At 37.3% G+C, this 23,571-nt stretch overlaps 1 protein-coding gene across 2 annotated transcripts in view; it reads right to left on the bottom strand.

Annotated features, from left to right (window-relative positions):
- DPY19L3 (dpy-19 like C-mannosyltransferase 3) overlaps nucleotides 1–23,571 on the bottom strand; it is a 75,119-nt gene that overhangs the window by 11,905 nt on the left and 39,643 nt on the right. For both annotated transcript variants that reach the window (XM_061173041.1, XM_061173042.1), the window contains 8 exons: nucleotides 13,960–14,091; nucleotides 12,486–12,587; nucleotides 9,925–9,998; nucleotides 9,604–9,762; nucleotides 5,794–5,916; nucleotides 5,302–5,413; nucleotides 4,617–4,673; nucleotides 574–656 (listed from right to left, as the gene is read on the bottom strand). In XM_061173041.1, the coding sequence (XP_061029024.1) occupies nucleotides 574–656; nucleotides 4,617–4,673; nucleotides 5,302–5,413; nucleotides 5,794–5,916; nucleotides 9,604–9,762; nucleotides 9,925–9,998; nucleotides 12,486–12,587; nucleotides 13,960–14,091 (842 nt within the window). The remainder of the gene's footprint in view (nucleotides 1–573; nucleotides 657–4,616; nucleotides 4,674–5,301; nucleotides 5,414–5,793; nucleotides 5,917–9,603; nucleotides 9,763–9,924; nucleotides 9,999–12,485; nucleotides 12,588–13,959; nucleotides 14,092–23,571) is intronic.

Below are 23,571 nucleotides of genomic sequence, written 5' to 3'. Positions count from 1 at the left end.
GTGCAGGCAAAAGTAAAAACCAATATAACATGAAAGCATTATAATGTTCAAGAAAGGAAAAGCTCTAGCTTTTGAATTTTAAATTTTCTCTAGGCCTAATCTTGGGCAATATGATTAGTTAAAATGAAATCTGCACTGAGCTAGTATGACTCTAATTAACTGTAGTTTACAGTATAATTTTTAAGTGATTAACAAGGAAAGAATATTTTATGTGTCAGTATTAATAGAAAACTTGATTGGTATTAAAATGAAAGAAATGATAAAGATAAAATTGGCAGAGAATATAAAACTTTATTTCCATTGCTGTCACTGGTTTGAAATGCATCCTCTGATTCTGTTTCCCTCTCCATACTGGTACTTTCCCTTCTTCACGGGATTGTGGTTAGAGAGAATATTTTTTGAATGGAAAGAAATTATTTGCAAATAATAGAGTTTTAAAGAAAAACTTGAGAGTGAATGTATCTTCATAATTAGATTCAGAAAAAAACCAAAAAACCAAAAACTAAATGAGGTCTACAGTGACTCTTCAAAGGCACTTTAAATTTAAAAGTTAAAAAAACAAAATCCTCTTACTTAATCCAGTTCATCAGCTCCACTGTATCTGGATCATAGAATTCTCTCAACTCGGAGAGTTCATCCATCATTCCTGGCCAGAACTGAAATTAAAAACAAAACTAAACAAAACCAAAATCCACCCCCAGACCCACAACTATCACTAAGATTAAAGTGAAAAAGGAGAAACTGCATATAACTTGTGAACTAAATAAACATGGTAACTGGAATATTAGAACTACTTCACTTCTGCAGTCAACCCTTCTAGTGGAAGTGAGATAAAGTCTGAGAAAAGTTTCCAAAATTATTGTGAGCTGGAGCTAATTAGAAGTAGAGGTGTTGCCAACTTTAAAAAATGAGCTTTTATTTTACACTAATAAAAATGCTGTTGTATGTGGTGTTAATATCTAGTAAAACATTAATTTGGATATGACAGGAATCGCAACCATGAGAAAGTTCACAGGATATGAGAAAAATGTGACTAACTAACTTCATGTAATTTATCTTTACATGCAGAATGTACCCTGTAGAAGACAGCACCATTTTAGAGCTGCAAAAATGCTTTGGAATACAGAATCTCATTTTATCCTCACAACTCCTCAGGGAGAAAGATGACGCAGAAGGCATCATCACCATGGCTATTTATTTTTCATTTTACTAGTCTGGAGACCTCGGCTCAGAGAGATAGATAACCTGAGTTGCTCAGATCAGAGTGGCAGAGTCACAACTGGAAACTTTTCATTGTGTGATATGGTGATTATATTGTTTAAACTAGAAATCTGGACAAATGGTTTGATGAATATTAACATAATTACAGGTACAGAGGGAGAGAAGAATATTTGAAAGTAGGACAGTCCAGGAAAATCTGGTACATCTGAGTATTGTATTTATGCCACTGGTGCCTCCTACGCAACTTGAGTAACTTAAGCTATGCAGATATAATGTAAAAATACACTCTGAATCCACTGCTTTTCTAATATAACTTGTCTGTTTAATTCAACAATTAATTAAATGTTCACTGTTTTATCAAATGGCAGTTGGCTAAAAAGACTTGATCATCTAAATACATGCTAAGGTGAACTGCAGAACTCATTTCCTATATTGGAATAGAAGCCCAGTGATAATGTATCTACACTTCATTAACGTTGCAAGTATAATCTTTTTATTTAAGAACCACTAACTAGAAGCAAAGTGGCACCTGACTGGTCTATGGCTGTTTTTTTTTTACCCCCATCACTTTCTTGTCTTCTCATCTTTGGCCATTTTTACTACTCATTCATATCTTGTCTCCTGGGTGGGTAAATCAGGAAAATTGCTGGTGCTGGTGACAGAAAATCAGGTGTCAGCACTATTAGTCCTAGGTTTCAGAAGAGATGTAATAAAAACTACTGATTAAATGATACCTCTGTAAGATTCCAATTACCCATTATCCCTATTAATTTTGATAATAATAGAATACCAACTTTTAAATGATATTTTAATTATTTTCGTATAAAACATATTTTGAAATCTGTGAATTCAATGGTTATTAGATATTTTTCTAGTTTGAAAGTTGCTGTTAATTCTGAAAATGTTAATATCTGGTAACACAGTCTTATGATAAACTTCTTAAACAATGTGAAAACAAATGTTGAATTAACTAAATGCTGTTCCTAAATGATCAGCAGTAGTTTATATGAGATTTTAGGTATCCAAATAAGTTAACTAACACGAGAGCAATAATTTTATTAAACTCTTGATTTTAGAGTGGAGACTAGCACATACTTTTCCCTTTTAAACAGGATTATCCTAAGCAGACATATAGCAAAATAGGTATTATGAACAAGAAAATTTGAAATCCTCATTATAAGTGCTATGTAAAACTTAAATCAGGCTTTGAAATATTAGTTCGTATTTCTTACAGATAAATCTGTTCAATAGTTGGAAAACATATTCAGTTTCAGGGTAACCCCTAATATACATACATAAGATCTTTATTTTCTTTGTGATTTTGTATTTTACAAAACACAAATACAGTTTTGAGAAGCTGAAATACGTAAACTATTTTATACACTGAAAGCTGGATGCGTTAGGATTTCTCCTGAAGTCCAATACTGAGAGAGGCGAGGCCACCTGTCTTCAGAAGGATTCTTCAGAATTACTACTAACTCTCTTACTCAGGGTACATCTACAAAGATTCCCTGAGGAAATGATGGCCTTTTCAGTGCTATCATTGGTTCTTCTATAGCAGTGGTTCTCAAGAGGGGTTGGGGAGGGATTGTGCCACACCCGCAAGGGGACATTTTGCAATGTCTAGAAACATTTTTGATTGTCACAACTGGAAGTTGGTGCTATTGGCATGTAGTGGGTAGAAGGTACGGATGCTGCTAAGTGTCCTATAATGCACAGGACAGCTCCTAAGACAAAGAATTATCTAGACAAAATGTCAACAGTGCCGCTGCTGAGAATCCCTGTTCTCTGCAGGGGGTTCTCAAGTTTGATGGTGCATTAGCACCACCTGGAGCGCTGGTTAAAACCTGGATCACTGGACCCCACTCCCAGAGCTCCTGATTCAGCAGGTCTGGAGTAGGACCCAAACATCTGTATCTCTAACAAGTTCCCAGGTGATGCTGATGCTGCTTGTTTATTTCTTCTATAATGTCCTTCCTCAATGTTATTAAGAATAAGAGACTTAAGTCCTCAAGTAGCTATTAAAAAATCAACAAATTTTCAAATAAATATTTGAGACATAAAGGAACTCAGCCTACACACAGAGACAGTGGGAAAAGATTGTTACGGTGTGTGTATGTCTTTAGTGGTGAGACAGGAATGATGACGAGCTGCATCTTTTCTGTGAGGAGGGTGCTTTATCCCTCAGGATCAATGTGTAATAAAGCTACCTCATTCATCATTAAACATATACTCTGCCTAATCCTTAATTGTTGCTTTCCAGATGTTTGTAAGAAGTTTCATTTATTTACTGTAGAGCAATAAAATTCCCAGAGGCATGGTGGCAGAAATGACCTATTTCTGTTTCCTAGTATCTGGGAGTTGGCACAGTGGTCCACCCATAACAGCAAATGTTTTGATAGATACGAACACGATAGAACATAATTTTTTGAAATATTTACAATAGAATTGTCTAACAGTGACTATCAAACATTTCTTTTAGCCTAAAACCTTTGCTTCAAATAAAATCTTACATGAAAATATAAGCAAATAAACCCAGAAGCTGAGCTGCCATAGCTGATCCTTTCTGTAGGAGAGTCCCACCCGCCTCCCCACTCCCTTCAGCTGCCCTCTCAAATCGGGAACTATACACAGTAGAGTTTGAAATCCATTGTTCTACCTTAAAATAAAGTTTGAAGAAAAAAATCTAAACGTAAAAAATATGTAAGATTTTTTTTAAAAAAGAGAGCATAAGAGCTCAATTGGATAAAACAATCCAAGCTACCTGCCCAGGTAACAATTCAAGCCTCTAAATCTCAAAGATGTGATGAAAGACTCACTGTCTCGTATGGAGGAGTCTCAGAATTGAAACACAGTTAATGCTGTTTCAGAAATCAGTCAACTGAGAATACGAAGAATTTCTTTATTTCCTACTGAAACTGAAGGACATAACAAGGCTAAACTTAGACTGTATTTATATGTGCCCAGCCCTCTTACAAAGATGATTTTAAGCATCTAATAAAATATGTAGGTTAAAGTAAGATGCATTTTAGGATCTTACTCTATAAAAAGCAGGTAACAGGGAAAACTAATTTTTCTCCTTTATTCACCTCAAAATAGGTCTGAAAACATCTTTATTTTCAGAATTTACATCAGCTGACTAGTAAGTCAAAACCAAAATTAATTAGAATAATTAAATTGTAGTTTTTTTTGTTATAATGTTTTTACCTGTTAAATCCCATTTTGGGAAGTACATCACTCTTCCTATCAATGTCAACTGCCATAAGAAGAAGCTAAGTAGGTATTTGTAAGTTCTGCAAACCACTCTACTTGCCAATGACACACAAAGTACACTGAGTCAAAGCAATTATTCTGCTAAATAGATTAAAGACAGGAATGAGGACAATCAGCCTTACCTTATAGCACAGATACAGCAGTATTAATATCGGTATTGAATATCGCATTATACATATCTATATAAGAAAGACATTATTTAGATTACAAGTGTTGGGAATATTTTTGCTTTTACATTTTTGCTTTGTAAATACATTTTTTTTTAAACAACAAAAATATAATTTAACAGCATGAGTCTCCGATATGCAAGACAACTGAGTCAATCATTCATAAGCTATTTGTAGCTCCTACCATATTGCCACCTAGTGAATTTATAGGGCAGAACAACCCAGAACTGCACTTATGGGCCATTAATCATTACTGTACACTTAGTAGTAATTATGTTTATATTATAATAATTAACAATAATAATAATAGCGGTAACTCTGGATAATGGGATTACTGGTGATTTTTAATTTTCCTTTTTGTGCTTTTCAGTATTTCCAAATGCTGTATAATGAACATATCTAACTTATGGTCTGGAAAAAAAATGATTTAGAAAATAAAGCTAAAATTAAAGATAAAATTATTTTAAAATAATTCCTTATAAAATCATAATGTATCAATTATTTTTAGCTTTAAATTTTAGTATCCATTTTATCAAACTGATCTATGGACAACTGAAAAAAAAAACAAAACCAACAGAATTGATAATGAAAGAAATACTAGAAGTCATAAAAATGAAATGGAAAAAGAGATAGCACTGACCCTCTTTGGGTTATAAAGATGGATCAACTTCAGAAGTAACTCCCATATTTCAGGGCTGCATAAGCCAAATGATGCAAACACACACATATGTGATGTCCAGAGGTACTTCATTCTGTAAGAAGAGAAGCAGGCAAAGGTCAACAGTGCTAGCTGTGTAGAAACCTGGAGTCTGAGACAGCTGTAAAGACAGCTGTATTATTTGTGATAGTAAAATCTTACTAAAACTATGCAGAAACCATTGCCAAGGAGTTACTTATTAATTCCATTGCCTTTTGAGAACCATCATGTAAGTAAAAGTAGAGGAATATTGGTAATTAGGAAAAAAACTGGTTATAAATAATATTTTATACTGGGAGAAGATAGTAAACAAGGACATTTTTATAGGAACCATAATCATTAATCAAGATGATCATCAGTTTGCAAATTATATTGCTAAACTATGTCAGGTACAGAGTGGTCAAATAAAAATATAAACAGATAAGACAAAAATACCTCATTGTACTCAATGCCAAGAATCCGAACAGAATCGTATGTATTAAATTGTAGGCAGTTTCTGGTTTCAGGCCGATTGTGTACTCTCCCATTTTATACATGGATTGCTGATTTGTAGAATAACTGCATAAAATAGTACATATACAAAAATTAAAGCTGGGTAACTAACTTTAATTTAGTTAAATCTTTCTTAAAGAAGAAGATACAAGGACTTCCCTGGTGGCGCAGGGGTTAAGAATCCGCCTGCCAATGCAGGGGACACACGTTCCAGCCCTGGTCTGGGAAGATCCCACATGCCGCGGAGCAACTAAGCCCGTGCGCCACAACTACTGAGCCTGCGCTCTAGAGCCTGCGTGCCACAGCTACTGAGCCCACGCCCCGCAACTACTGAAGCCTGTGCGCTCTAGGGCCTGCGTGCTACAACTACTGAGCCCACGTGCAGCAACTACTGAAGCCCACGTGCCTAGAGCCCATTCTCCGCAGAGAAGCCACAGCAATGAGAAGCCCACACACCGCAAGGAAGAGTAGACCCCGCTTGCCGCAACTACAGAAAGCCTGCGCACAGCAACGAAGACCCAACGCAGCCAAAAATAATAACTAACTGAAAAAAAAGGAAGATACAAGAAACCTATGCCTTCATATATTTAGAAATGTTTTATTTCCCTAAGATAAAGTGAATCAGCTCTGATCAATTTTGAATTTGTTTATGAGGCTAAAAGTGTCATAATATAAATGCATTAATAATTAGAGTAACTAAAATTGAACAAATTTCATTTTAATTTAAGCAAAACCTTAAAGTCCTTTAATCCTTTAAATTATAAGAGATAGCAAAAAAAATATTATTTTGGAATCACTGAAACTACAAGAGATCTTTAGAGATGTCATAGTAGGTACTCATATTTTTCTAGTTTTTACAAATAAGAAGTAAAAATGTATCCATAAACTTGGAATTCAGTTCCTTTACGAACCAATGATCACATTTTTAACCTACCACAATACCTCATTACATATGTCTAACATGATTTTTTAAAAATTAATTTAATTTTGGCTGTGTTGGATCTTTGTTGCTGCGCGTGGGCTTTCTCTAGTTGCGGTGAGCGGGGGCTACTACTCTTCGTTGCGGTGTGCGGGCTTCTCATTGCGGTGGCTTCTCTTGTTGCGGAGCACAGGCTATAGGCACACAGGCTTCAGTAGTTGTGGCATGCGGGCTCAGTAATTGTGGCTTGCGGGCTCTAGAGCGCAGGCGCAGTAGTTGTGGCGCACGGGCTTAGTTGCTCCGCGGCATGTGGGTTCTTCCCAGATCAGGGCTCGAACTGTGTCCCCTGCATCGGCAAGCAGATTCTTAACCACTGCGTCACCAGGGAAGTACCCTAACGTGATTTTTTAAAATCAAATATGGCTACATTAAGAGGACTGCAATAAAATTAACAATAACCCTTCAACATCATCTAACACCCAGTTCACGTTCTATTTTCTATTTATTGCAATAGCTTTTTTCAGGTGGTTTCTTTGAATGAGGATCCAAAGCTTTCATACTGCATTTCATCAATGTCTCTTTAAATTATCTTTCAATCAATAAAAGTACTCCCCCCTCCCCACTTTTAAGGGCATTTACTCGTTGAAGAAAATGCATCATTTGTCCTATAACTGTTCCTACCTCCTGGATTTGGCCGATTGTCTCCTCGTGGTGCCATTTAATATATTTCTCTACTCCCATGTTTCTTATAAACTTGTAATTAGATCTAGAGGTTAATTATTAGAGTCAAGTTCATTTATTTTGGCAAGTACACTTCATGGGGATATGATGTATTCCATACTGCATCACATTGGGAAGCACGTACTGTCTGTTTGTCCCCACTTGAATGATGTTGAGATGGATGAGTGGGTTCAGATTTGCACAATTTGTTGTCAAGGGGAAAAGGAAACAACAGTAAGGGCTGCCAGTTTAGGATAAAAATAATACTTCTATAAAGGCCCCACTTATCCTTCATACAAATCCAATAGACTTGGATATGTACAATGCTTCCATGTAACTATAGACCTATTATTTCCTGGAAATCCTCTTTTACACCACCCTAGATACATAAGAAAATTAAAATGATACTCTGTGGTAATTTTCACCACTGGTGATAATCTTTACTTAAACGTTATGTATCACAACCCAAACTCTGGCTTCCACTGATACTAAAAGATTACTCCAGACAAGAACATACCCTCTCATCCTCCCTTGATACCTGGGAGAGTTCTGCAACACCTCTCCCAGTGCCCACAACTGAGCTGGAAAGCTCTATTAATCCCATGAGTACAGAACAGGGTATCCTTTTCAGTTATATACTGCACACTAATGTAGATGTGGTGTATAAACGTAACGGTACCATCCTTCCTAGTACTAGAAGGTAGAAATACTTTAAATACTTGGCATTGATAATATATCCTTCAAATTACTTAGACGTTAATTCACATTGAGACCTGTAATTCTTAAATGACTTTAATTAATGTAGTGCTTTCCTCTAATAATGTCCTAATATCCCTACCTGGTAAAATCTTTATCTATAATCATATACCAAATAAGCTTCCAAGGACGGCCCATAGATTCACGCTGAGCATGGCAGACATTTTCACACAACACTGCAGGCCAACTGAACTTCCTGCTTTGCATGCTGTCTAGAGTCCTGTTGACACCTGGTGTGTCTGGAATAATATTAAGTTACACTGTCTAGAATAACTTCCATCTATTTTCATGGGGCTAAATTTTTATCTTGGACTCGGTATAAAAAGAACACTTCTGAAAGATACTAAAATAGTTTATAGTCAATGAAATAGCTTCATGGTTCAATGTTGCTTCATTCTTAATAATCATAAAACACCTCAACTGATCTGGGCTCACTGTAATGACTTTCTCCCAGCACAGCTCTCCGGTGGCTGCGAATCACAGCTCACCAGCACCTTAATTGGCAAGGTAACTACACAGGAAAAGGGTTTCCTTCTGGGCTTCATTACTTTTCCACAAATGACAGTAGCTTCAACTTCTTACACTTAATTTTCTTTCAATTTAACATGGATAGTAAATGCAAAAACCTCCATCAGCTTGATAGGTAGGTATTCTTCATACTCCCTGACTTTCTCTTTTAAGTAGATTAGCAGACATGCTAAGTTTTAAAAAACTGTCAACTAATACTTAAGACTTTTAGTAGATGCTAATAATTATGGTCCATTCCAACTTTATAAGCCCTTAAACACGATGCAACAAAACAAATAAACAATGGTTAACTCTTGACAGTTCATGAGAAATAAAAAAGGCAGCTGGAGGAAGAAAGGTAGAAAAACACAGGAAATTAATAATGGGAACAAAACAGAGAGACTACAAGTCAATAATAATAACACTTGCTAATGATAGCTAAAATCTACACAATATACTCTATGCATGAGGCACTGCTTTAAGTACTTTATGTAATTTTCACTTATTTATTTCTCACAAAACCCTGTAGAGTGAGTACTCTTAGTGCTCTTATTCTACAGAAATGGAAATGGAAATAATGAAGGGTTATGTAACTGGCTCAAAGATCACATTGTTCCCAAGTATGCGAGCCAGGACTCCAACCCGGACCTGTGTGCATGGCATCTACTACTTTTTATTGTCTCTTAACTACTCCACCCTTACCAACTGAGAATACAGTCCACGCTAACCTGGGTACGTTCCCCTTTAAGATGATTCTGTATCTGATGTTTTGATTTTCTATTTAGCAATTTTTCTGCAACACAGAACAAGTTCATTAAAGCATAGAATTAGATTTCTGAAATATGCCATACCTGAGATTACGGAAGGCAACAGCTAATGCTGCAATCACGGTGATGGACAGAACAAATATATAAGCATAAAAAAGCAGAGTATCTGAAAGCCTTTCAAATGTATTAAAAGGCAGAAGGCCAAATGCTTCTTCACACAGATACAGGTTTGCATCAAAATCTCTAGGAAACAAAGGGAAAGCAAAGTATTAAATTCAGTACAAGATAAGTAAACCTCCAACTTTTCCCCAAAATAAGCCTGAACTTAAGAACTGATAACTTACATTTTAAAGACCCTGCTGATTTAATATAAAAAGCAAACACAGACTTTAAATTCAGTCATACCTTGTCGCTCCAAATCCAAATTTTGCCTTCAGAAATTTAAATATGTGTTCGTCTGACTTGAGGTTAAGAATTTTCTATCGGGGAGGGAGAAAATAAAAATTGCTATCAGTTCCTTATGCATGGTTTTCTGATAATTTCCCATTGAATACACATCTTCAGTGCTCCATTTCATAGGACTGTATGTGTGTGTATGTATAAAATTAGTAAATGTTTACAATAGGTCTTAGAACTGAGAAATCCTAAGGCAGGGATTTTTTCACTTAAAAAAATTCTTTTATTGAAGTATAGTTGATTTACAATGTTGTGTTAGTTTCTGGTGTAAAGTGATTCAGTTATACATATATATTTTTTCTATTATGGTTTATATTGAATACAGTACACTGTACTTTACAGTAGGACATTGTTGTTTATCTATTTTATATATAGTGGTATGTATCTGCTAATCCCAAACTCCTAGTTCATCCCTCCTCCAACCCCGTTCCCATTTGGTAATCCTAAATTTGTTTTCTATGTCCGTGTCTGTTTCTGTTTTGTTAATAAGTTCATTTGCATTATATTTTAGATTCCATATATAAGTGATATATATGGTGTTTGTCTTCCTTGTTCTGACTTACTTCACTTAGTATGATAATCTCTAGATCCATCTATGTTGCTGCAAATGGCATTATTTCATTCAAAAGCAGGGATTTTCAAACACCCTCTATTCCTATTTTTTTTTTTTAGCAGAATCGTTTTTGCAAACAAAGTCTAGGCATAAGTTCAACACGCAAAATAGATAAAAGATGAGGTTCTTTGGTTTCAGGGAGAGGGAGACGGCTGAAGCCCAGTGAGTACAACTTTTTAAATCAGAAAACTGATAATATCATGATCTGAAACCTCAAATAGGAACATAGCCCACAAAGCCTATTTTGCTTTGGGTTTTTCTGTCTGCAGATACAACTGATATAAGACTCATTCTTGCAAAGACAATTCAAGACACAGCAATAACCCTCAAGGGGTGAAGAGACAAATGCCAGTGTTTATCATTAGTGAGTATAATTTTAATTCACATTATTTTATTTTTAATTTATGGCTTACAAAAATTCATATAACATAAATGGGTGAAGAAATTGTATCAAAAGAAAAATGACAATAGAAAAGAAAATAAGATTAATCCAGAACTGAGGTTAGTACACAAAATATATTCAGTAGAGATGAGCCACAAATCTGGGCTCATGCATTCTAGTAGCAAATACAAAGAGGGAAATAAAAGCATTTATGCTACTCACAGGGTCATAAGATTAAAACAAACCAGTTGCTCAGAAGACATCCTTATAATCCTAAAACTGAGACTCAAGAGAAATTTTCCCCATGGGTACAGTAAAAACAGAGAACAGTCTCAAAGACTATTTTTTAAAATTCTTCTCATTGTAGGTAGCTGGCAGAACATCAAGTGCAATTCAATAGGCATTATTCTTTGGGGAGTCAAAAAACAGTGGTCCAGACAAGTAGCCCTCTCCTGGCTTAATCCAGGCACGGATAACTGAACATGTAGAGCGGTGAAACGGATGGACTGCATATCTTTCAGCCAGTCTTTCAGAAATGCTGATTGTTCTGCTCAAATAAGTTTTTTTTTTTTTTTTTTAATAAATTTTATTTATTTATTTATGGCTGCGTTGGGTCTTTGTTGCTGCACGTGGGCTTTCTCTAGTTGCAGCGAGCGGGGGCTACTCTTCGTTGTGGTGCGCGGGCTTCTCATTGCGGTGGCTTCCCTTGTTGCGGAGCACAGGATCTAAGCATGTGGACTTCAGTAGTTGCAGCACGCGGGCTCAGTAGTTGTGCCTCTCTGGCTCAGTAGTTGTGGCTCGTAGGCTCTAGAGCACAAGCTCAGTTGTTGTGGCGCACGAGCTTAGTTGCTCCGCGGCATGTGGGATCTTCCCGGATCAGGGCTCGAACCCACGTCCCCTGCATTGGCAGGTGGATTCTTAACCACTGCGCCACCAGGGAAGTCCCTCAAATAAGTTTTTGATAAGTAGTGAACTATATGGAGTTTAAGAAAATAGTGACAAGGACCTAGAGTGGAGGTGTTTAATGTGGCTGACTGAGTGAAGGGTCTGTTTTTTCTTTGACAGTCAACAGACAGGGAGAGAGACTGACATTCTCTTACAGAAGAGGAGTCTTTCATGTACATGCAGCTGTCTTCTGTCCTGAGACCAGCCTTCCCAGAGGGGCGAAATCATCTCAATTAATCAATGTGGTTCCGATAGTAAAGCCAGTTTATTTATGAACTTAACCCAATAAAAATTGACATTTTTTTTTTTAGTACAGAAAACTCTCTAAAAAGTAGAATTTTTAAATTTAGAGAAATACTTGTTTAATGCTTTTAAAGCTGAGTTTTTAAAAAGTTTAATAACTCAAAAGGTGGGTTCAAAGTAGAACATGTTAAAGAGCAAATAGAAATCAAGGACTAAATTCAAGAAAATAATCCTGTTACTGAAACAAAGGTAAAACTGAGTCTGTTTAAAGTAAAACTGGTAACTCTTTAGTAATGCTAAATTAAATATGTCATTTTATTAACCTACCTTAATAATGTTGTTGAGAAAAAGTGTCAAACATAAAACCACAAATAAATGTAACAATAGTTTCCCAAGCCTATTAAGGAAGCTTCCAGTTTTCAGGTTTTTCTGGAAATTAAAAGAGTTGAGTTTCAATTTTTAAATTTTAATATAACTTCATAAACATTTAAGATGAGCTTACTTAAGAATTTAAAACATTGGGTCACACAACATATAGGGAAAATATAACCTAATTTTCATGAGGTTACATTGTCTTAATATTTGTCTTTTTCGCATAGTAAATGAATCACTTAATAATAAGCTCCATATGATGAGGAAATGTGTCCTAGTCCTTTTTTTTTTTTTAAAAGACCTCTTCAACCAGAGTATGGAGTCGGCCACTTAGAAGGTACTCAGCATATACTGACTGAACTTGATCCACTGATTCATCTTTTTATCCACTGATTCATATATCACAGACTATAACCCATTAAATAAAAGACCTATATAAAAAAAGTAAATTGTGCTCTTTGATATATAATAGTTTTCTTATAATCCTCAAATAACTTTATGGATTATCAAATATAATAATATCTAAACAGTTCAAATATGAGTGTTTATTTATAATTAAGGTTAAAAGGATAAATGAGAAGTACACTTTTTAAAAGTCAACTAAAAGCCTGTTTTTTAAAATTTTGTGAAGATTTGTCCATAGCAGCTCTCACTCAAAAGACTAATAACAAAACGTATTTATTCTTCCCAAAATGGAAAACAAAACAGCTTCTTTATATAAAAGTGCTTATGAGAAATGTTTCTCATATGCTTATGAGACAGAAAACAGGCTTTGCAACATTATTAAGGAAAAACAACTAACTCTTAAATTTTATGTAAATTTAAGAGATTTTAATTATATAATAAAGTCAAAAGATGAGGCCAATGTCAAACATGTTATTCTAGGAAATGTCCCATTTTTTTCTAAAGGTATTTATTTGGAATCTCAAAATTATCAAAACAGAGTTAATTTTAACTCACTTAAAAATCAATAATATGATATGGAAGGATGGGGGAAAGCGTGGTGTTACTACTTCAAATAACAACAAGGTGTCCACCAACTTGAAAGACTGTGACAAACACATTTCCACAAGCAATATGTTCTTCTCACTCTTGAGTTCACAAATGAAAAAAGTCAACATTTTTTTCTCTTTTATTCCAACTTTAAACCAATGGCAGTCAAACAAGTATCTCTGGCTAATCCTGAGTTTAATTAAGATTCCAATTTTCTAAGAAATAATAAACGTCAAAACAAAGGAATGGCAGATCAGAAAGCTTGAAAACAAATGCTATACCATGCACTTCAAAAAAAGCAAATAATGGCCCTACTGCTTTTTAGTGGGAATTTGGTCATAAATTTTCCTTTGTATACTATATGAAAACAAGGTCTAAACAACCACACAATTAAAAAAAAAAGTTTACTTTGATTAAGGACAAAAAAAAGTCCTACCTGAAGTTTTCTTGCAATTAACACCGAAAGGTTAAAACTGATAAGCAATGATCCAAGAATCATGGAATTAAAAAACTGAAGAATGCAGACCAGGAGTAAACCTGTTAGCTGTATACCATACAGCCATGTCACCTGCAACAACCAAGGATTAGATGGTTAAACAGATTTTATCAAGAGACTCCCACATGCTGACAGGTTGGTCCCTAGTTGGATACATCTCAAGTTATAAATAATGCAGAAAACACACCTAGCTTCAAGTAACACAATCTAAGAAAGGAAAATAGTAACTCTTTATTTACCTTTTAATTACAGAACATTTTAAACTTTATAACATTAAGAAGAACAGGGATATATGAAGTAGAGGAAGCAAACAATGGTATAAATATATTCTAGAAACAGGCAAATGCCGTTTGTAGTCTTTAATTTTCTTCTAAATTCCTTTACAGTTATAGCCTATAGTATTTTTTTGTATTCCAACAATCAGTATTTTTATCGTACTCCATTATTTCCCAATCTTCCCTAATGACTAATGATGTTGAGCATCTTCTCAGGTCCTTATTGAACATTTATATATCTTCTTTGGAGAAATATCTATCTAATCTTTTGCCCATATTTTAACGTTGAAAGAGTTGTAAGAATTCTTTATATATTCTGGAAATCCTTATTCAGATATATGATTTGCAAATATTGTCTCATATTTTGCGAGTTGTCTTTTCACTTTCTTGATGGTATCCTTCCAGGTACAAAAGTTTTTAATTTTGATGAAGTCCAATTCATCTATTTTTTTTTTTAAATTAATTATTTATTTATTTATTTTTGGCTGTGTTGGGTCTTCGTTTCTGTGCAAGGGCTTTCTCTAGTTGCGGCAAGCAGGGGCCACCCCTCATCGCGGTGTGCGGGCCTCTCACTATCACGGCCTCTCTTGTTGCGGAGCACAGGCTCCAGACGCACAGGCTCAATAATTGTGGGCCACGGGCCCAGTTGCTCCGCAGCATGTGGGCTCCTCCCAGACCAGGGCTCGAACCCGTGTCCCCTGCAATGGCAGGCGGACTCTCAACCACTGCGCCACCAGGGAAGCCCCATCTATTTTTTTCTTTAGTCACTTGTGCTTTTGGTGTTATATCAAAGAAGGCTTGGGCTACTCCAAGGTCATAAATATTTATTCCTATCTTTTCCTCTAAACATTTCATAGTTTTAGCTCTTAAAATCAGGTCTATGATCTAGTTTGAGCTAATTATTGTGTATGGTAAGAAGAAGGGGTCCAACTTCGTTCTTTTGCATATAGATATCCAGTTATCACAGCACCATTTTTTTTAATGGGGTTTTCCAATTAAAAAAATTTTTTAAATTTAATTCTATTTTTATTTATTTATTTTTGGTCGCATTGGGTCTTCGCTGCTGAGCGCGGGCTTTCTCTAGTTGCGGCGAGTGGGGGCTACTCTTTGTTGTGGTGCATGGGTTTCTCATTGCGGTGGCTTCTCTTGTTGCAGAGCACGGGCTCTAGGCGCGCGGGCTTCAGTAGTTATGGCACGTGGGCTCAGTAGTTGTGGCTCGTGGGCACTAGAGCGTAGGCTCAGTAGTTGTGGCGCACGGGCTTAGCTGCTCCACGGTATGTGGGATCTTCTGGAAGCAGGGCTTGAAACCGTGTCCCCTGCATTGGCAGGCGGATTCTTAATCACTGTGCCACCAGGGAAGTCCCATCACAGCACCATTTATTGAAAAGATGACTCTTTCTCCATGATTATCTTGGCATCCTTGCTGAAAATCAGTTGACTGTTTATTTCTGGTCTCTCAATTCTATTCCATTGATTTATGTCTGTTCTTCTGCTTGTATCACACTGTCTTGATTACTGTAGCTTGGAAGTTAAGTTGTGAAATTGAAAAGTGTGAGTCTTCCAACTTTGTTCTTTTTCATGATCTTTTTCGCTATTCTGGGTCCCTTGAGTTGCCATATGAATTTTAGGATCAGCTTGTCGATTTCTGCAACTGGGATTCTGAGAGGAACCATGTTGAATTTGTAGATCCATTTGGGAAGTATTGCCATCTTAACAATAGAAAGTCTTCCAATCCATGAACGTGGGAAATCTTTCCAATTTATGCAGGTCTTTAAAACTTTCAACAATGTTCTGTAGTTTTCAGGGTATAAGTCTGCACTTCTTTTGTTCAATTTATACCTACATGTTTTATTCTTTTTGATGCTTTTCCTTCTACGAAGTATTTGTATCTTTTGCTCCCTTTTCCACAGGGGTGTAAATATTTTCCTCATTAAATCTGTAGGAACTCTTTAAGCATAATGACTCATTCAGGAATACTTTTTTTAAAATAAAACTTTTTTTGTCTTTATTTGGATTATGATGTTTTTTGATACTGGCAGTCTTTTTTTACACCAAGTAGGAATATTTAGAGAAAAAGAGCAGTTTGTGTTACAAGATTGCACAGTTTCATAAATGTACAGTCATCCCTTGGTATCTGTGGGGGACTGGTTTCAGGACCCACAGTGGATTAACAAAATCCTTGGATGTTCAAGTCCCATGGTCAGCCTTCTGCATCCATGAATTCAACCAACTGCAGAGGACTGTATATATTTATTGAAAAAATCTGCATGTAAGTGGACCCACGCAGTGATACTCATGTTGTTTAAGGGTCAATTGTAATGATATCCTAGGTTCAAGAGAAACACTGCAGGTGATGAGCCAGAAATGTAATATTGAGCAGTACTGTATACTAGAAAGTTGTGGATTATCAGTGGTACTTTTGATGTTCCTTCTCAGGTTCTATTAGTTCAGAGTTCAGAAACAAGGCAGCAATAATACATTCTTCCTATGCAGAATAATCAAAATTTTCTTCAATGGATCATGCTCATGCTCTTCATTATCATTCATAATTAAACATGGTTAACATTTTTTAACATTCATAAAATATCGGGGAGTACAATAAATGACTCACTTATATCAACTCATTCAAATCGAGGCAGTTGGTTCTAGAGTCTATGTTCTTAACTGGCTAGAACATAAGTACTGCCACAGAGAATCAGAACTTTGGTATCAAAGTGTGCTAACATTGAGGGCTTCCCTGGTGGTGCAGTGGTTGAGAGTCTGCCTGCCAATGCAGGGGACATGGGTTCGAGCCCTGGTCTGGGAAGATCCCACATGCCGCGGAGCAACTAGGCCCATGAGCCACAACTACTGAGCCTGCGCGTCTGGAGCTTGTGCCCTGCAACAAGAGAGGCCGCGATGGTGAGAGGCCTGCGCACTGCGATGAAGAGTGGCCCCCGCTCGCTACAACTAGAGAAAGCCCTCGCACAGAAACGAAGACCCAACACAGCCAAAAATAAATAAATAAATAAAATTAAAAAAAAAAAAAGAGAAAAAAAAATAAGTGTGCTAACATTGAATGTTAATGCTCCAAGGGAATTATGAAGGTCTGTAGTTTTACTGTTCTTTTGAAAGAACTAGCTTTTTCACTAATTTTCTCTATTGTTTTTATGTTTTCAATTTCATTGATTTTTGTTCTTTTCTTTATTGTTTTCTTCCTTCTGCTTGAGTTGGGGTTATTGTGCTCTTCCTTTCCTAGTTTCATAAGGTGGGAGCTTGGTTATGGTTTAGATTTTTCCTCTTTTATAATGTGTGTAGTGGTACACATTTCCCTCTTAGTGCTGCTTTAGCTGCACCACACAAGGTTTGATATGTTGCATTTTTGTTGTCACTGAGTTCAGTGTTTCCTCAAGGCTTCCTCTTTGACCCATAGATTATTTAGAAGTGTGCTGCTTAGTTTCCAAATATTGGAAATTTTCTTATCTTTTTGTTGATTTCTAGTTTGAATCCATTGGGTATTCTGCTGTTGTTGGGTGGAATGTTCTATAAATGTTGGTTAGATCCTGTTAGTTGATGGTGTTGTTGAGTTCTATATCCTTAACGATTTCTGTCTGGTTCTCAATTGTTGAGAGAGAGGGGTGCTGATGTCCTCAACTCTTTTTGGGTTTGTCTGTTTCTCCTTTCCGTTCCGTCAGTTTTTGCTTCACATATACTGTGGCACTGTTGGTTAGTACATGTACATTTAGGATTGCTATGTCTTCTTGGTGGATGAATACTTTTATTAGTATATACTATTCTGGAAATTTTCTTTGCTCTCATGCCTACATTATCTGATATTAATATAGCCACTCCTACTTTCTTTTGATTAATATTTGCATGGTGTATCTTTTCCTACCCTTTCACTTTCAATCTACCTATACTGTTTGTTTGAAGTGAGTTCCTTGTAGAAAACAATTGGGTTGTGCTTTTTTAATCTATTCTAACCCATCTCTGTCTTTAAATAGTTGTATTTAGATCATTTACCTTTAATGTAATTTTTTAAACATCTTTATTGGAGTATAATTGCTTTACAGCATTGTGTTAGTTTCTGCTGTATAACAAAGTGAATCAGCTATGTGCATATATATATCCACATATCCCCTCCCTCTTTCTTGCATCTCCCTCCCACCCTCCTTATCCCATCCCTCTAGGTGGTCACAAAGCACTGAGTTGATCTCCTTGTGCCATGCAGCTGCTTCCCACTAGCTATCTATTTTACATTTGGTAGTGTATATATGTCAATGCTACTCTCTTACTTCGTCCCAGCTTACCCTTCCCCCTCCCCGTGTCCTCAAGTCCATTCTCTACGTCTGTGTCTTTATTCCTGTCCTGCCCCTAGGTTCTTGAGAACCATTTTTTTTTTTTTTTTAGATTCCATATATATGTGTTAGCATATAGTATTTGTTTTTCTCTTTCTGACTTACTTCACTCTGTATGACAGACTTTAGGTCCATCTACCTCATTACAAATAACTCAATTTCGTTTCTTTTTATGGCTGAGTAATATTCTATTGTATACATGTGTTATTGTTGATACGACAGGTCTTAAATCTGCCATTTTATCATTTGCTGTTTGTTCACTCTGTTTTCCATTTCTGTTTTCTTTTCTGCCTTCCTGTGGGTAACTTGAATATTCTTAGAATTCCATTTTTACTTATTTATAGTATTTTTGAATGTATCTCTATGTACAGATTTTTAGTGGTTGTTCTGGGTTATTACATTATACATTCATAACTTATTACAGTCTACTAGTGTGGACATTTTACCAGTTTGAATCAAGTGTAGAAATTTTACCTCAATTTAAGTCCCTTTACTCTTACCATTTACAACTGTCGTAAATATTTCCTCTACATACATTGAGAACCATAAGACCATATTTTTGTTTTTGCTTTGGCTATCAAACATAATTTAGAACACTCAAGATGAGAGAGGAAGTTTATTATATTTATTCATATTTTTACTTTTAATTGCCTTTTCTTTCTGATGTCCCAACATTTTTTCTTTTATCATTTCCTTCTATTTCAAGAACTTCATTTAGCCTTTTTTTTTTAACAGTAGGTCCATAGGTAACAAATTCTGTTAGTTTTCCTTCATCTGAGAATGTTTTGCTTTCCCTTTCTTTCCTGAAAGATATTTTTGCTGGGTATAGAATTCTGGGTTGACCATTCTATTCTTTCAGCACCATGGTTTCTGATGAGAAACCCACTGTCGTTCAAACTGGTTTTCCCCATAGGTATCATTTTTCTCTGACTGCTTTCAAGATTTTTTTCTTTATCTTTATTCTCCAGAAGTTTGATTATGATGTATCTTGGCATTGGTTTATTTGGGTTTACCCTATTTGACATTAGCTCAGCTTCTTGATTCTGTAGGTTTGGCCAAATTTGGGAAGTTTTTGACATTCCTTCAAAAAGTATGTTTTTCAAATACTTTTTCCAGCCTCACTCTCTTTCTCTCCTTTTGGGGTTCTGATTACATGAATTAGACTTCTCGTTACGGTCCCATAGGTCTCTGAAGCTCTGTTCATTTTTTCCAGTCTATTTCCTTGTTCAAATTAGTTCATTTCTAAATTGTCCTGTCTTCAAGTTCACCGATTCTTTCCTCTGACCATTCCAGTCTACTGTTGAGTCCATCTACTGAGTTTTTGTTTTTTTAAAAATTTATTTATTTTATTTTATTTATTTATTTTTTGGCTGCATTAGGTCTTCGTTGCTGTGTGCGGGCTTTCTCTAGTTGAGGTGAGTGGGGGCTACTCTTCACTGCAGTCTGCGGGCTTCTCACTAAAATGGCTTTTCTTGTTGTGGAGCACGGGCTCTAGGCATGCGGGCTTCAGTAGTTGTGGCTTACAGGCTCTAGAGCGCAGGCTCGGTAGTTGTGGCGCACGGGCTTAGTTGCTCCGCAGCATGTGGGATCTTCCTGGACCAGGGATCGAGCCCATGTCCCCTGCATTGGCAGGCGGATTCTTAACCACTGCACCGCCAGGGAAGCCCACCTATTGAGGTTATTTTCATTATTGGAATTTTTCAGTTCTAAAATTTCCATTTGCTTCTTCTTTTTATCTTCTGAATCTCTGTTAAGAGTCCCTATTTTTCATTTGTTTCAAATGTGTTTGTAATTGCTCAATGAGAATTTTTTTATGATAGCTGCTTTAAATTCCTTGTCAGGTAATTCAACTTTTGTGTGCCTTGGTTTTGGCACGTGTTGATGGTCTCTGTTCATTCAAAAGATTTTCCTGGGGGTCTGGGCAAGATGGCGGAAGAGTAAGACGCGGAGATCACCTTCCTTCCCACAGATGCATTAGAAATACATCTACACGTGGAACTGCTCCTACAGAACACCCACTGAACGCTGGAAGAAGACGTCAGACCTCCCAAAAGGCAAGAAACTCCCCACGTACTTGGGTAGGGCAAAAGAAAAAAGAAATAACAGAGACAAAAGAATAGGGACGGGACCTGCACCAGTGGGAGGGAGCTGTGAAGGAGGAAAGGTTTCCACACACTAGGAAGCCCCTTCACGGGCAGAGACTGCGGGTGGCAGAGGGGGGAAGCTTCGGAGCCACGGAGGAGAGCGCAGCCACAGGGGTGCGGAAGGCAAAGCAGAGAGATTCCCGCACAGAGGATCGGTGCCGAGCAGCACTCACCAGCCCGAGAGGCTTGTCTGCTCAGCCGGCGGGGCGGGCGGGGGCTGGGAGCTGAGGCTCAGGCTTCAGTCGGGATCTCAGGGAGAGGACTGGGGTTGGCTGCGTGAACACAGTCTGAAGGGGTTAGCGCACCACAGCTAGCCGGGAGGGAGTCCGGGAAAAGGTCTGCAGCTGCCGAAGAGGCAAGAGACTTTTTCTTGCCTCTTTGTTTCGCGGTGCACAAGGAGAGGGGATTCAGAGCGCCGCCTAAACGAGCTCCAGAGACAGGCGCGAGCCGCGGCTATCAGCGCGGACACCAGAGACGGACATGAGACGCTAAGGCTGCTGCTGCCGCCACCAAGAAGCCTGTGTGCGAGCACAGGTCACTATCCACACCACCCCTCCCGGGAGCCTGTGCAGCCTGCCACAGCCAGGCTCCCGTGACCCAGGGACAACTTCCCCTGGAGAACGCACGGTGCGCCTCAGGCTGCTGCAACGTCACGCCGGCCTCTGCCGCTGCAGGCTCGCCCCGCGTCCTTACCCCTCCTGTCCCCTGGCCTGAGTGAGCCAGAGCCCCCGAAGCAGCTGCTCCTTTAACCCCGTCCTGTGTGAGTGAAGAACAGACGCCCTCAGGCGACCTACACGCAGAGGCGGGTCGAAATCCAAAGCTGAACCCCGGGAGCTGTGCGAACAAAGAAGGGAAAGGGAAATCTCTCCCAGCAGCCTCAGAAGCAGCGGACTAAAGCGCCACGAACAACTTGATGTGCCTGCATCTGTTGAATACCTGAATAGACAACGAATCATCCCAAATTCAGGAGGTGGACTTTGGGAGCAGGATATATTAATTTTTCCCCTTTTCCTTTTTCTGTGAGTGTATATGTGTGTGCTTCTGGGGGAGATTTTGTCCGTACAGCTTTGCTTTCACCATTTGTCCGAGGGTTCGGTCCGACCGTTTTTAGTTTTTGTTTTTTTTAACATCTTTATTGGAGTATAATTGCTTTACAATGGTGTGTTAGTTTCTGCTTTATAACAAAGTGAATCAGTTATATATATACATATGTTCCCATATCTCTTCCCTCTTGCGTCTCCCTCCCTCCCACCCTCCCTATCCCACCCCTCTAGGTGGTCACAAAGCACTGAGTTGATCTCCCTGTGCTATGCGACTGCTTCCCACTAGCTATCTATTTTACATTTAGTAGTGTATATATGTCCATGCCACTCTCTCACCCTGTCACATCTTACCCTTCCCCCTCCCCATATCCCCAAGTCCATTCTCTAGTAGGTCTGTGTCTTTATTCCCGTCTTGCCACTAGGTTCTTCATGACCCCTTTTTTTTTTTTTTTTTTTTTTTTTACTTAAAAACTTTTTTTCTTAATTTTTTATTTTAAAAAATTAAAAAAAAATTTTTTAATTTTTTCTTAATTTTTTTATTTTAAAAAATTAAAAATTCTTTTTTCTTAATAAATTTTTTCTTAATAATTTTTTATTTTTGATTATAAAAAATTAATAAATTTATTTTTAAAAATTAAAAAAATTTTTTTCATAAATTTTTTCTTAATAATTTTTTCTTATTTTTTATTATAATAGCTTTATTTTATTTTATTTTATTTTATTTTATTTTATATTATTTTATCCTCTTTCTTTCTTTCTATTTTTCTCCCTTTTATTCTGAGCCGTGTGGATGAAAGGCTCTTGGTGCTCCAGCCAGGCATCAGGGCTGTGCCTCTGAGGTGGGAGAGCCAACTTAAGGACACTGGTCCACAAGAGACCTCCCAGCTCCACGTAATACCAAACGGCAAAAATCCCTCAGAGATCTCCATCTCAACATCAAGACCCAGCTTCACTCAACGACCAGCAAGCTACAGTGCTGGACACCCTATGCCAAACAACTAGCAAGACAGAAACACAGCCCCATCCATTAGCAGAGAGGCTGCCTAAAATCATAATAAGGCCACAGACACCCCAAAACACACCACCAGACGTGGACGTGCCCACCAGAAAGACAACATCCAGCCTCATCCACCAGAACACAGGCACTAGTCCCCTCCACCAGGAAGCCTACACAACCCACTGAACCAACCTTAGCCACTGGGGACAGATACCAAAAACAACGGGAACTACGAACCTGCAGTCTGTGAAAAGGAGACCCCAAACACAGTAAGATAAGCAAAATGAGAAGACAAAAACACACAGCAGATGAAGGAGCAGGGTCAAAACACACCAGACCTAACAAATGAAGAGGAAATAGGCAGTCTACCTGAAAAAGAATTCAGAATAATGATAGTAAAGATGATCCAAAATCTTGGAAATAGAATAGACAAAATGCAAGAAACATTTAACAAGGACGTAGAAGAACTAAAGAGGAACTAAGCAACGATGAAAAACACAATAAATGAAATTAAAAATACTTTAGAGGGGATCAATAGCAGAATAACTGAGGCAGAAGAACGGATAAGTGACCTGGAAGATAAAATAGTGGAAATAACTACTGCAGAGCAGAATAAAGAAAAAAGAATGAAAAGAATTGAGGACAGTCTCAGAGACCTCTGGGACAACATTAAATGCACCAACATTCGAATTATAGGGGTCCCAGAAGAAGAGAAAAAGAAAGGGACTGAGAAAATATTTGAAGAGATTACAGTTG

This window comes from Eubalaena glacialis, chromosome 18, assembly GCF_028564815.1.
Source record: "Eubalaena glacialis isolate mEubGla1 chromosome 18, mEubGla1.1.hap2.+ XY, whole genome shotgun sequence".
NCBI lineage: Eukaryota > Metazoa > Chordata > Mammalia > Artiodactyla > Balaenidae > Eubalaena > Eubalaena glacialis.
The sequence above is the reverse complement of the archived record's forward strand: the minus strand, read 5'-3'. Positions and strand labels throughout refer to the sequence as shown.